Source organism: Hyperolius riggenbachi, chromosome 7, assembly GCF_040937935.1.
Source record: "Hyperolius riggenbachi isolate aHypRig1 chromosome 7, aHypRig1.pri, whole genome shotgun sequence".
In the NCBI taxonomy this organism is placed as follows: domain Eukaryota; kingdom Metazoa; phylum Chordata; class Amphibia; order Anura; family Hyperoliidae; genus Hyperolius; species Hyperolius riggenbachi.
Genome location: NC_090652.1, coordinates 64,794,241 through 64,807,116, shown reverse-complemented (window position 1 = coordinate 64,807,116; position 12,876 = coordinate 64,794,241). Strand labels below are relative to the sequence as shown.

At 47.0% G+C, this 12,876-nt stretch overlaps 1 protein-coding gene across 1 annotated transcript in view; it reads left to right on the top strand.

The window, feature by feature from the left end:
- LOC137525543 (serine/threonine-protein kinase mos-like) overlaps positions 1–12,876 on the top strand; it is a 76,443-nt gene that overhangs the window by 22,450 nt on the left and 41,117 nt on the right. The window contains exon 3 of the mRNA XM_068246673.1: positions 496–685. Within this exon, the coding sequence (XP_068102774.1) occupies positions 684–685 (2 nt within the window). The 5' untranslated portion in view covers positions 496–683. The remainder of the gene's footprint in view (positions 1–495; positions 686–12,876) is intronic.

Below are 12,876 nucleotides of genomic sequence, written 5' to 3'. Positions count from 1 at the left end.
GACAGTTGGAACTGTGTCTCCTGCTCCTTGTCACCTCCTTTCAACCAAAAATATGGCTGCCCCCATGACAAAGATGGCAGCCCCCATGAATCAAAAACATGTGCCTGTTCTTTTAAAACAGGGTAAGAGATTATATTACCTATCTATTCTAATTAACATAACTCATGTAACTTAATGACAGTATGTTTGTTTAGGCTGAAGTTCCCCTTTAAGCAGAAAAATGTGCGTAAAGTCTCATGCACAATGAGTAGAGCGTAATGTATTGCATGTTATGTATGGCATTCTGCTCTACACATGGTGCGATAAAACTTTACATATGTTATTCTGCTTACTGCAGTTTAATAAATATATCTCTTTATATATAAAGATGAGAGTGCAGGAGCAAAATGCTGAGTGTGTTGCACAAAAATGCAAATGACAAAAAAAAAAAAACCTGTTTTCCTGAACTCAGAAAATGACTAATTATTTATGAGTTTGAATCTGTTTTATCCACAGCAGCACGACTTCCCCCAGTGCAGTTTGTACCCAGAGAAGAAATACAGTTTGATAGGCGTTATATTCTTGGAGAAGGAGCCTTTGGGAAGGTGTACAAAGGCACTTATCAAGGCACACCTGCAGCTGTTAAGGAAATCTGCTGTGCAAGGGGAGACATTAAGGTTATAATTCATGAAATTCAAGTTGGCATGTAAGGTTTTTTCTTCTTTTTTATGTATGATTTGCTTTGCACAAATGTCTTTAAAATGATGTGAGAAGAACTAATGTAAAGCAAGAGAATGCACTGTCCTTCAAGCACTATACATCTGTAGTATTTATCTGTGCAGGCGCTCAACATCAAGTCTCAACAATAATGACAGTTCCAGTATTTCAAGTCAATAGTAACAGTTCCAATTCCTGATGAACTATATAGGTTAATAGTGACAGTTCAAATTGCTGATAATCTTCATAAACTCCACTCAAACAGACAGACCCACACTGGGTACTCTCACCGGATTTGCAGGCTGATTGTATTACAGATCAGCTAAAACGCGTATTTTTGATGATATCCCATCGGTCTCCAATCGAGCTTTTATCTAGAACTCAAACAGGGATACAAGGACATAGCGTAATCCAGTATACACTATAACGCAAGTGACATCAAGTGTAGCACTTTCACCCATACAGTGCCAAAACGGTGACAACCCTTCACCGATACTATGAAGGTAATGGTAACCGCTCACCAGATCACAGTGCTGACCACTTGTAGGAGATCAGCTAATGCGCTTTGTGATCCACCTTCAGAGTATGCAGCCTTCTTCCTGGTTACCTCAAACTCAGAAACAAACGCTGCATAGCGTAACTCTGTATTTATTAAAAGATTAAAATCACAGCAATACACTCACAAACATCCTTGAATCATGCTGCAGATGAAAACGGACGCTAACGAGACCTTCTGAGGATTTATTTACATGCGCATGATTCAAGGATGTTTGTGAGTGTATTGCTGTGATTTTAATCTTTTAATAAATACAGAGTTACGCTATGCAGCGTTTGTTTCTGAGTTTGAGGTAACCAGGAAGAAGGCTGCATACTCTGAAGGTGGATCACAAAGCGCATTAGCTGATCTCCTACAAGTGGTCAGCACTGTGATCTGGTGAGCGGTTACCATTACCTTCATAGTATCGGTGAAGGGTTGTCACCGTTTTGGCACTGTATGGGTGAAAGTGCTACACTTGATGTCACTTGCGTTATAGTGTATACTGGATTACGCTATGTCCTTGTATCCCTGTTTGAGTTCTAGATAAAAGCTCGATTGGAGACCGATGGGATGTCATCAAAAATACGCGTTTTAGCTGATCTGTAATACAATCAGCCTGCAAATCCGGTGAGAGTACCCAGTGTGGGTCTGTCTGTTTGAGTGGAGTTTATGAAGATTATCAGCAATTTGAACTGTCACTATTAACCTATAAAGTCCATCAGGAATTGGAACTGTTGCTATTGACTTGAAATACTGGAACTGTCATTATTGTTGAGACTTGATGTTGAGCGCCTGCACAGATAAATACTATATATGCAAATAGGGTGTTTACCCCCCACTGTGTGGCGATCCATAGATACATGTTCATTCATTTAATTTTTACGATATATACAGTTCCAATTGAGATACACGTAGGTCTGATTGAGGAGCGCTCATAGCCACCTACAATTTTCAGACTATACATCTGTACCTCTTTCACTTGCTTGTGTGCACAGTACTCTACTTGTCTGCTGTAAAGAATATCTCTACTACATGAGCTATACTCTTGTTTAAAGAAACCTCAGGTGGGGGAAGCTTCCGGATACTATGGAGGCTTCCCCCGTCCTCCTGTGTCCCACGGCGGCAACGGAATTCCTTCGGAACGGCGGGGATGTAAATATTTACCTTCCCAACTCCAGCGCAGGCACAGTATCGGCTCTCCACTCGGAGATAGGCAAAAATAGCCGATCGCTGTTGGGCCGCTCTACTGCACAGGCGCAAGTCGCCTGCGCAGTAGAGAGGACTCGACGGAGATCGGCTATTTTTCGCTTATCTCCGAGTGGAGAGCCACAACAGCACCCCCGCTGGAGCCAAGAAAGGTAAATAAATCAGCGGTTGGCAGCCTTGTCCAAGGAAGGATTCTGGGACACTTCGGGACTGCCTGCATTTTTTTTGTTACAGGTTCTCTTTAAAGTTCATTGCCAGAGTAGTAGAAGAACTTATGTAACATTTCTGTCCACAATGAGAAGGTCAAGTTTGGAGAGTTTGGGCACTGGGCTATATCAAGTGCTGCCATATTTCCACTAAGGGTGCATCCAATTTTAATTGGTCAATCACTAACCAATTTTACCACCTCAATGTAGTGTGAGAGCTTACATACACAATTTGCTCATAGTATTCAATGGGCCATATGCAATTCTCTTTTTCACCTGAGTTTTCTCCTAGGAGATAATTTTTAATCCTCAATTTTAAATAACTTTCCAACACTTTTCAACTAAAAAAATACCAAAAAGTAGATGAATAAGTACTATCAAAATTATTTTGAGCATTTTCTAGCTTTCTGGTTGCTTAAAAGGCATTTTATTGACAAGTTTAAAAATATCACCTGGGAGAAAACTATGGAGAAAAAGTGAATTGCATAGGGGCCAATATCTGTTGAACTTCATACTACATGGAGGTGGTGACATTGGTCAGTGATTGGCCAATCAAAATTTAAAGTATATATGGACCCTTAAACGCTGGGATAAGTGCCCTGAAAGTGCCATTGTTGCTACACTGTATGACTTGGAGCCCTTAAAGGAAAACGTTAGCCATTTTTTAATTGAGAAATGAAATAACAGCCATGTCTCTTTAACCCTCCTGGCGGTCTATTAAAATCCGCCAAGGGGCAGCGCAGCAGTCTTTTTAAAAAAAATTTTTTAAATCATGTAACGAGCCCAGGGCGATCTCCGATCAGGAAATCCCATTCAAAGATAGGTGGATAGCGGTGATCGAGCGCGGGGCGGCGGTGATCGGTGTGCTCACGCAGCTAGCAAAGTGCTAGCTGCGTGCAGCAAAAAAAAAATTATGCAAATCGGCCCACCAGGGCCTGAGAAAACCTCCAGTGGGGTTACCGTCAGGAAGGTTAATAGGCAATACTATCTCAGAAAAAAAAGCACCACATATATACTGTAAATACTTGCTCTACTTACATAACATATGTATTGCACTGTCCACGGTTTGACTTTAGTGATTTTTGTACAGTAAAAAAAGAGAAAATCCTTCTTAGCATTTTCCATTTTAATTGTGGCTATTTTGAAGCCAATCCTGATGTTATTTCCTCCTTTACTTTCCTCTGCCTGATTTGCCCACCCTTCACTGTAGAAACAGGAAAATTGAATACTCACCTTTCGTTAATTTTTCTTTCCTGGAACAGAAGATGGCGGCATACTCCTGGGTTAGGCTCCGCCCCCTGACCCCATAGAACAGATTTGCTAATAAATTAAACAACCCCGCTCCCCCCCCCCCCCCCCCCCCCCCCGCCATTCTCGTGAAAATCAGTCCTCAAATGAACAGGAGGGAGGGATTCGTATGCCGCCATTTTCTGTTCCAGGAAAGGAAAATTACCGAAAGGTGAGTATTCAATTTTCCTGTTTCCTGGACACAAAGATGGTGGCATACTCCTGGGTAGTGTTGGGCGAACAGTGTTCGCCACTGTTCGGGTTCTGCAGAACATCACCCTGTTCGGGTGATGTTCGAGTTCGGCCGAACACCTGACGGTGCTCGGCCAAACCGTTCGGCCACATGGCCGAACTAAGAGCGCATGGCCGAACGTTCCCCGAACGTTCGGCTAGCGCTGTGATTGGCCGAACGGGTCACGTGGTTCGGACCCGAACGCGCTCTGATTGGCCGAACGGTCACGTGGTTCGGGTAAATAAATACCCGAACCACGTCATATCTCCGCCATTTGTCTGTGGGTTTAGCTTTGGGTAGGCAGGCAGGGTAGTTCGCGCTCCAGCCACGCTAGCCAGGGTCCCCCCCAGTCATTGTGTGTCGCAGCTGGGAACAGTAGTACACCGCTCGCTCAGCCACACTATATATAGCATTGTTTACTGCCACTGTGTACCTCGCTCAGCCACACTATATAGCATTCTGTGTACTGTTCTGTGTCTGCTGGGAACAGTAGTACACCGCTCGTTCAGCCACACTATATAGCATTCTGTGTACTGTTCTGTGTCTGCTGGGAACAGTAGTACACCGCTCGTTCAGCCACACTATATAGCATTCTGTGTACTGTTCTGTGTCTGCTGGGAACAGTAGTACACCGCTCGTTCAGCCACACTATATAGCATTCTGTGTACTGTTCTGTGTCTGCTGGGAATAGTGGTACACCGCTCGTTCAGCCACACTATATAGCATTCTGTGTACTGTTCTGTGTCTGCTGGGAATAGTGGTACACCGCTCGTTCAGCCACACTATATAGCATTCTGTGTACTGTTCTGTGTCTGCTGGGAACAGTAGTACACCGCTCGTTCAGCCACACTATATAGCATTCTGTGTACTGTTCTGTGTCTGCTGGGAACAGTAGTACACCGCTCGTTCAGCCACACTATATAGCATTCTGTGTACTGTTCTGTGTCTGCTGGGAATAGTGGTACACCGCTCGTTCAGCCACACTATATAGCATTCTGTGTACTGTTCTGTGTCTGCTGGGAATAGTGGTACACCGCTCGTTCAGCCACACTATATAGCATTCTGTGTACTGTTCTGTGTCTGCTGGGAACAGTAGTACACCGCTCGTTCAGCCACACTATATAGCATTCTGTGTACTGTTCTGTGTCTGCTGGGAATAGTGGTACACCGCTCGTTCAGCCACACTATATATTGTTTACTGCCACTGTGTACCTCGCTCAGCCACGCTATATATAGCATTGTGTTTTCTGACACTCTGTGTACACGGCTTAGCCTGGCTATATAGCATTGTGTGTACTGCCACTGTGCACCTCGCTCAGCCACGCTATATATAGCATTGTGTTTTCTGACACTCTGTGTACACGGCTTAGCCTGACTATATAGCATTGTGTGTACTGCCACTGTGCACCTCGCTCAACCACGCTATATATAGCATTGTGTTTACTGCCACTCTGTGTACACCGCTCAGCCAGACTATATACCATTGTTTACTGACACTCTGTGTACACCGCTCAGCCAGACTATATACCATTGTTTACTGACACTCTGTGTACACCGCTCAGCCAGACTATATACCATTGTTTACTGACACTCTGTGTACACCGCTCAGCCAGACTATATACTATTGTTTACTGCCACTCTGTGTACATGGCTCAGCCAGACTATATAGCATTGTGTGTACTGCCACTCTGTGTACACCGCTCAGCCAGACTATATAGCATTGTTCACTGCCACTCTGTGTACACGGCTCAGCCAGACTATATAGCATTGCGTACTCTGCCAGTCAGTGTGTATATTGCTGGGATCAGTAATACTCCACTCACCGTCAACCACTATATGAGCTCACCATGAGTTCCTCAGAGACCTCCGCTGTGAGCAGCACTCCCAACAACAGCAACAGCCAACGCCCCACGCAAGCTATAACATCCACCCCAGCAGCCAGTGGTCAGCAGCGGCCCTCCCCGGAGGAGAACGTTGTGTCCATCGGTCCGGCGCCAGAGCGATTAATGAGGGCTGCCATTGAGGAGATGATGGGGCCTGATGTGGAGGAGGAGGTCGGGCTCAGGCCAGCATCCCAAGTTAATGTTGAGGACGATGAGGGGTCTGTGACTGTGTCTGGGGATGTTGGGGTGGCAGAGGTGGTGGGTGGGTCAGACTCAGGAGAAGAGTTGTATGATGATGAGGATGATGATCGGGACCATCTGTATGTGCCTCAGAGTCCGACCCCGGAAAACATGTTGTATCGTGTGTTTAGGTACTAAAATCTGCGTTCCCAGTAGTGTTGGGCGAACAGTGTTCGCCACTGTTCGGGTGCTGCAGAACATCACCCCGTTCGGGGTGACTATATAGCAGACTATATAGCATTGTGTTTACTGCCACTCTGTGTACACGGCTCAGCCACACTATATAGCATTGTGTTTACTGCCACTCTTTGTCTGCTGGGAACAGTAGTACACCGCTCACCCGCCACTGTATAGCATTGTGCTCTGTGTCGCTGCTGGCAATAGTGGTACACCGCTCACCCACCACTGTATAGCATTTCTGTACTGCCACTGTACTGCTGCCAGTCAGCGTGTACTGTAAGGATAAGTGAAATGAGGAAGAAATCCGGTGAAAGAGGGAGGGGCAAGGGAAGAGGTGTTTCCCCTGACGGTTGTGCTGGGGAGCTGTACTCCACGGCGGCGGCCCCCCACAATGACATATGACGAGTTTGAGGAGATGGAAGAGGAGGGTATGGACAATGTGGACATAGACCCAGATTTTGTTTGTGAACGAGAACATCGCCGTCGTAGCAGCAGCACAGATGAGTCTGTTGAAGAACCCACTGCTGCACGAGTTCGCCTTGTGCCACAAGGTAGGCGGCGCAATTTCAGGCACCACAAGCGTGGAAGTTCAAGTGAGAGGCAAAAGAGGCGCAAACAGAAATCGCCAGCAAGGCAGGTGCTCCAAAGTCTGGGCTTTCTTTGAAGACTGCACTGAGGATGTTACCATGGCGATTTGCAAGGTGTGCAAGACCCGCCTGAGCAGGTGGAAAAGTATTAACAACCTCTCCACCACCAGCATGAGCCGCCACATGCTATCCAAACATCCCACTCTGTGGGCAAACGCGGCAGGACAGGGTACCACCAGCAACACTGCCTCCCTTGGGTTCACCAGACTCCCCACCAGACCCGCCTCAGCAGCAGCAGTAGCCCAGCCATTGCGTGGTTCAAAACATTCCAAAAAATCAGATGACGCTGACACTGTCACTTTCCGGAGTAGTGCTCTTGAGGTCTCCCAGTGTTCATCAAACACAACAACCAACAGCCCTTCGTTGTGCAGCCCTATGGTTCAGTTGTCTGTCTCGGAGATGTTTGAGCGCAAGAGGAAATTGCCAGCAAATGACCCCCGGGCCGTGGCAGTAAGAGCCAGCATAGCCAAGCTTCTGGCCTGCGAAATGCTGCCATATCGAGTGGTGGAGACAAACAGCTTCAAGGGCATGATGTCAGTGGCCATCCCACGTTACGTGGTTCCCAGCCGCTACCACTTTGCGCGCTCTGCAGTGCCTGAGTTGCATGAGCACGTGGTCAGCAAAATAACCCGAAGCTTGAAGAATGCCGTTGCCTGCAAGGTTCACCTCACCACTGACACCTGGACGAGTGCGTTCGGCCAGGGTCGATACATCTCCCTTACCGCGCACTGGGTGAACCTTGTGGAGCTTGGCAGCGAATCCTCACCTGCTACGGCGCGGGTGTTGCCCACGCCGCAAACACCTGCACCGCCGTCCCTCCCACTGGATAACAACAGCACCTACCTCTCTGACTCCTTCTCCTCCAACGCATCTCAAAGCTGTACCTCATCCGGAAACGCTAACCCAGCAGCAGTAGGATCGTGGAAGCAGTGCAGCACAGCTGTTGGCATGCGTCAGCAAGCGTTGCTGAAGCTGATCTGCCTTGGGGATAAGCAGCACACAGGGGAGGAAATTTGGAGGGGAATAAAGGAACAGATGGATTTGTGGCTGGCACCGCTGGACCTGAAACCGGCCATGGTTGTGTGTGATAATGGGAGTAATCTCATTCGCGCTTTAAGGTTGGCTAAGCTGACACATGATGAAGAAGAGGAGGAGTAACAGCTGGAGTTGGAGCAGGAATTTCCTGCCACCACTGACGAGGGCCAGAGCGGTGCACGTTGGACTTCCACAATTCAGCGCGAATGGTCAGCAGAAGCAGACCAGGAAGAAGGTGACGACTATGATGCATCACAACAACTATCACAACGCTCACAAGAGGATGATGAGGATTCTGGTAGGACTCTGGCACACATGGCTCAATTCATGCTAAACTGCATTGAACGCGACCCACGCATTGTGCGCATTCGGGACAACACCAATTACTGGGTTTATATACCCTTCTGGATCCACGGTACAAACACAATGTTCCAAAACTGCTTGAAGAGTCAGACAGGTCAAAATGGAAGAATACCAGCAGGCCCTTGTGGAGACTTTAGAGAGGAGATTGACATCCTCCCCCTCCTCTAGCCAGTTGTACGCCGACAGACTGACTTCCGCAAACCCAGGACGACCAGGAGGGCAGCAAACAACACAAGCCGCAGCTAGTGCCCAAAAGGGAATGGTATCGGCAGTGTCCTTGGAGTGGGAAAATTTTCTGACACCCATGCAGCAGCAGCCCACAGAACAGCAAGCGTGCAGATCCACCTCCAACACCGATCGCCTGGAGAAGATGGTCAAGGACTACATGTCAGATGGCGTAGCTGTGTCTAACAATCCATCTGCACCCTTCAACTATTGGGTATCGAAGCTAGACACCTGGCACGAACTGGCAATGTACGCAATAGAGGTGCTGGCTTGCCCGGCAGCCAGCGTTATGTCGGAACGCTGTTTCAGTGCTGCCGGAGGCATCGCCACAGATCGGCGTATCCGCCTCTCCACAGAAAATGCAGACCGTCTGACTCAAATTAAAATGAATCAATCCTGGATTGGAAACGACTACGCAACACTCCAGGACCCCAACCAAGTAACATGACCAATGAACATCTGGGATGGTTTAGCGTTTCCGGTCCCTGTTTATTGAACCTCTCATCTGTATTACATTTATGACTGCATGGCGGCAAAAAGCATTGCTGCTATATCCGCACGCTTTTTGTCCTCATGCAAGGCCTGGGTTGTTGTGTCTCAAAAAGCATGGCCTTCTCCTCCTGCGCCTGCTCCTGTTCCATCACGTGTGCTGCTGCTGCTGGGTTAGCGTTTCCAGTCCCTGTTTATGGAACCTCTCATCTGTATTACATTTATGACTGCATGGCGGCAAAAAGCATTGCTATATCCGCACGCTTTTTGTCCTCATGCAAGGCCTGGGTTGCGTCTCAAAAAGCGTGGCCTTCTCCTCCTGTGCCTCCTCCTGTTCCATCACGTGTGCTCTGTGCTGCTGCTGCTGGGTTAGCGTTACCGGTCCCTGTTTATGGAACCTCTTCTCTTTATTACATTTATGACTGCATGGCGGCAAAAAGCATTGCTATATCCGCACGCTTCTTGTCCTCATGCAAGGCCTGGGTTGTTGTGTCTCAAAGCGTAGCCTTCTCCTCCTGCGCCTCCTCCTGTTCCATCACGTGTGCTCTGTGCTGCTGCTGCTGCTGGGTTAGCGTTACCGGTCCCTGTTTATTGAACCTCTTATCTTTATTACATTTATGACTGCATGGCGGTAAAAAGCATGCTATCCGCACGCTTCTTGTCCTCATGCAAGGCCTGGGTTGTTGTGTCTCAAAGCGTGGCCTTCTCCTCCTGCGCCTCCTCCTGTTCCATCACGTGTGCTCTGTGCTGCTGCTGCTGCTGGGTTAGCGTTACCGGTCCCTGTTTATGGAACCTCTTCTCTTTATTACATTTATGACTGCATGGCGGCAAAAAGCATTGCTGCTATATCCGCACGCTTCTTGTCCTCATGCAAGGCCTGGGTTGTTGTCTCAAAAAGCGTGGCCTTCTCCTCCTGCGCCGCCTCCTGTTCCATCACGTGTGCTGCTGCTGCTGCTGGGTTAGCGTTACCGGTCCCTGTTTATTGAACCTCTTATCTTTATTACATTTATGACTGCATGGCGGTAAAAAGCATGCTATCCGCACGCTTCTTGTCCTCATGCAAGGCCTGGGTTGTTGTCTCAAAAAGCGTGGCCTTCTCCTCCTGCGCCTCCTCCTGTTCCATCACGTGTGCTCTGTGCTGCTGCTGGGTTAGCGTTACCGGTCCCTGTTTATGGAACCTCTTATCTTTATTACATTTATGACTGCCTGGCGGTAAAAACCATGTTACCTGTGCAAAGAAACATGACATTTTCAGCATTTAAAAGACAATTTTTCCTTTGAAACTTTACAATCAATTTTCTCAAAAACTATAAGCTCTTTTTGCTAAATTTTTTTTCCTCTTGTACCCACTCCCAAGGTGCACATACCCTGTAAATTTGGGGTATGTAGCATGTAAGGAGGCTTTACAAAGCACAAAAGTTCGGGTCCCCATTGACTTCCATTATGTTCGGAGTTCGGGTCGAACACCCGAACATCGCGGCCATGTTCGGCCTGTTCGGCCCGAACCCGAACATCTAGATGTTCGCCCAACACTACTCCTGGGACATAAAATATCATACAAGAGGGAGGGAATGAAAAAGAAAACAATTTATTTATCGACTGAAGACAATACAGCTCTTCCAAATTCAAGAGTAGTGAGAGAAGCAGGATCAACATGATAATGCATTAAGAAGGTATGAGAAGAAGACCAGCTAGCTGCCCTACAAATGGTTTCTCCTAATACTTTTGAAAAAGATGCCCATGAGGCAGCCATTCCTCTAGTCGAATGAGCATGGATTTGCTCTGGCACATTTAAACCTTTTATTCTGTAGCTCTTCTGAATCATTTTTACCAGCCAGTTAGCAATGGTTCTGGATGTTACTGGATATCATTTTCTAGGACCCTGCACATTAACAAAGAGACAATCTGAGGACCTGAATTCCACTGTCTTGTCTAAGTAAGCTCTCACACTCCTTCCTACATCCAATGGGTAACACTCATGGTCCACTGGGAAAGTTGGTAATGTTAATTCTTGATTTATATGAAAAGATGATGCTACCTTTGGAATGTGCTGAAGTACTGGTCTGATTACAAGTCCATCTGGATAAAATTGCAGAAGGTTCTGAGAACATCCCAGAGCCTGTAAATCCAAAACTCTTTTTGCAGAAGCTATGGCCACAAGGAAGATTGTTTGTAGAGTTATATTCCATAAAGAAGCGGACTCCACTGGATGAAAGGGAGGACTTTTCAGGACGTCCAAGACAACACATAAATCCCACTGCGGGAAGAAAGGTTTTCGGGGAGGCCTAATCTTCTGCACTCCTTGAACAAATTGCATTACCAATGGGTTAAAGGCCCATCTCTCGCTAGTTAGTGCAGACAAGGCAGATATCTGCACCTTAATGGCTGACAGGCTTAACTGCTTTTCCACCCCTGTTTGAAGGAAGTTAAGGATATCCTGTACCTTTGGATTAAGCATATCAAATTTTTCCAAAATAGCAAAGGAAGCAAACCTCTCCCACACTCTGTGATACGTGGTATTAGTAGATGTCTTTCTTGCCTTCAATAAAGTAGTGGTCACTTCCTCTGAACATCCTAGGTCTCTATATTTCTTCCTCTCAACCTCCATGCCATTAAACTGAGGTTGCTGCTGTTGGGGTATAGCAGATTCCCTTGATAAAGCAGATCCGGCATTGCTGGAAGCTGCCATGGTTCCTCCACACTAATCTCCCATAGAAGTGTAAACCACGGCCTCCTTGGCCAATAAGGCAATATAGCTATGATCATGCATGACTCCTTCAATAGCTTTTGGAGGAATTACTAATTACTGGAAACGGAGGGAAGGCATACCCTAGTTCGAATGTCCAAGGGTGCGCTAGACAATCCGTCCCCAATGCTGCTGGATGGTGATGCAGAGAAAAGAACTTCTTCAACTTCGTATTCTTGTGAGACGCAAAGAGATCTACCTGCGAAAGACCCCACTTCTGAACAATTTTCTGAAACACACTTGGGTTCAGGGCCCACTCGTGACTCGTGAGCATTGGAGAATTGTCTGCTGAGTTGATCCGCTAGAATATTCTGAGATCCTGGAAGGTAAATTGCCGACAGGTTGGAAAGATTGCTCTGTGCCCAATTCATGATGTGCGTAGTTTCCCGCAACATGGGTTGACTCCTTGTCCCCCCTTGCCTTCGGATATAGGAGACAGCTGTCGTATTGTCTATTTGGAGCAAGACTGATCTGCCTATTATCAAGTGACGGAAGGCTCACAGAGCTAAGAAGGCTGCCCTGAGCTCCAGAATGTTTGATGGAATCTGATGAGGAAAGATTCTCCACTTCTCCTGGACACACACATCCTTGCAGTTTGCCCCCCATCCTTTTAAACTCGCGTCTGTTGGGATCACCACAGGCTCCTCCTGCTGAATCTGGTGGCATAACCGCAGATGGTGCTTGCAAGTCCACCAATAAAGAGAGTTCCTTACTGACAAAGGTAGAATGAACTTCTGACTAGAGTTGGGCCGAACCTCCGATTTTAGGTTCGCGAACTGGGTTCGCGAACTTCCGCGGAAGGTTCGGTTCGCGTTAAAGTTCGCAAACCGCAATAGACTTCAATGGGGATGCGAACTTTGAAAAAAAAAAAAAAATTATGCTGGCCACAAAAGTGATGGAAAA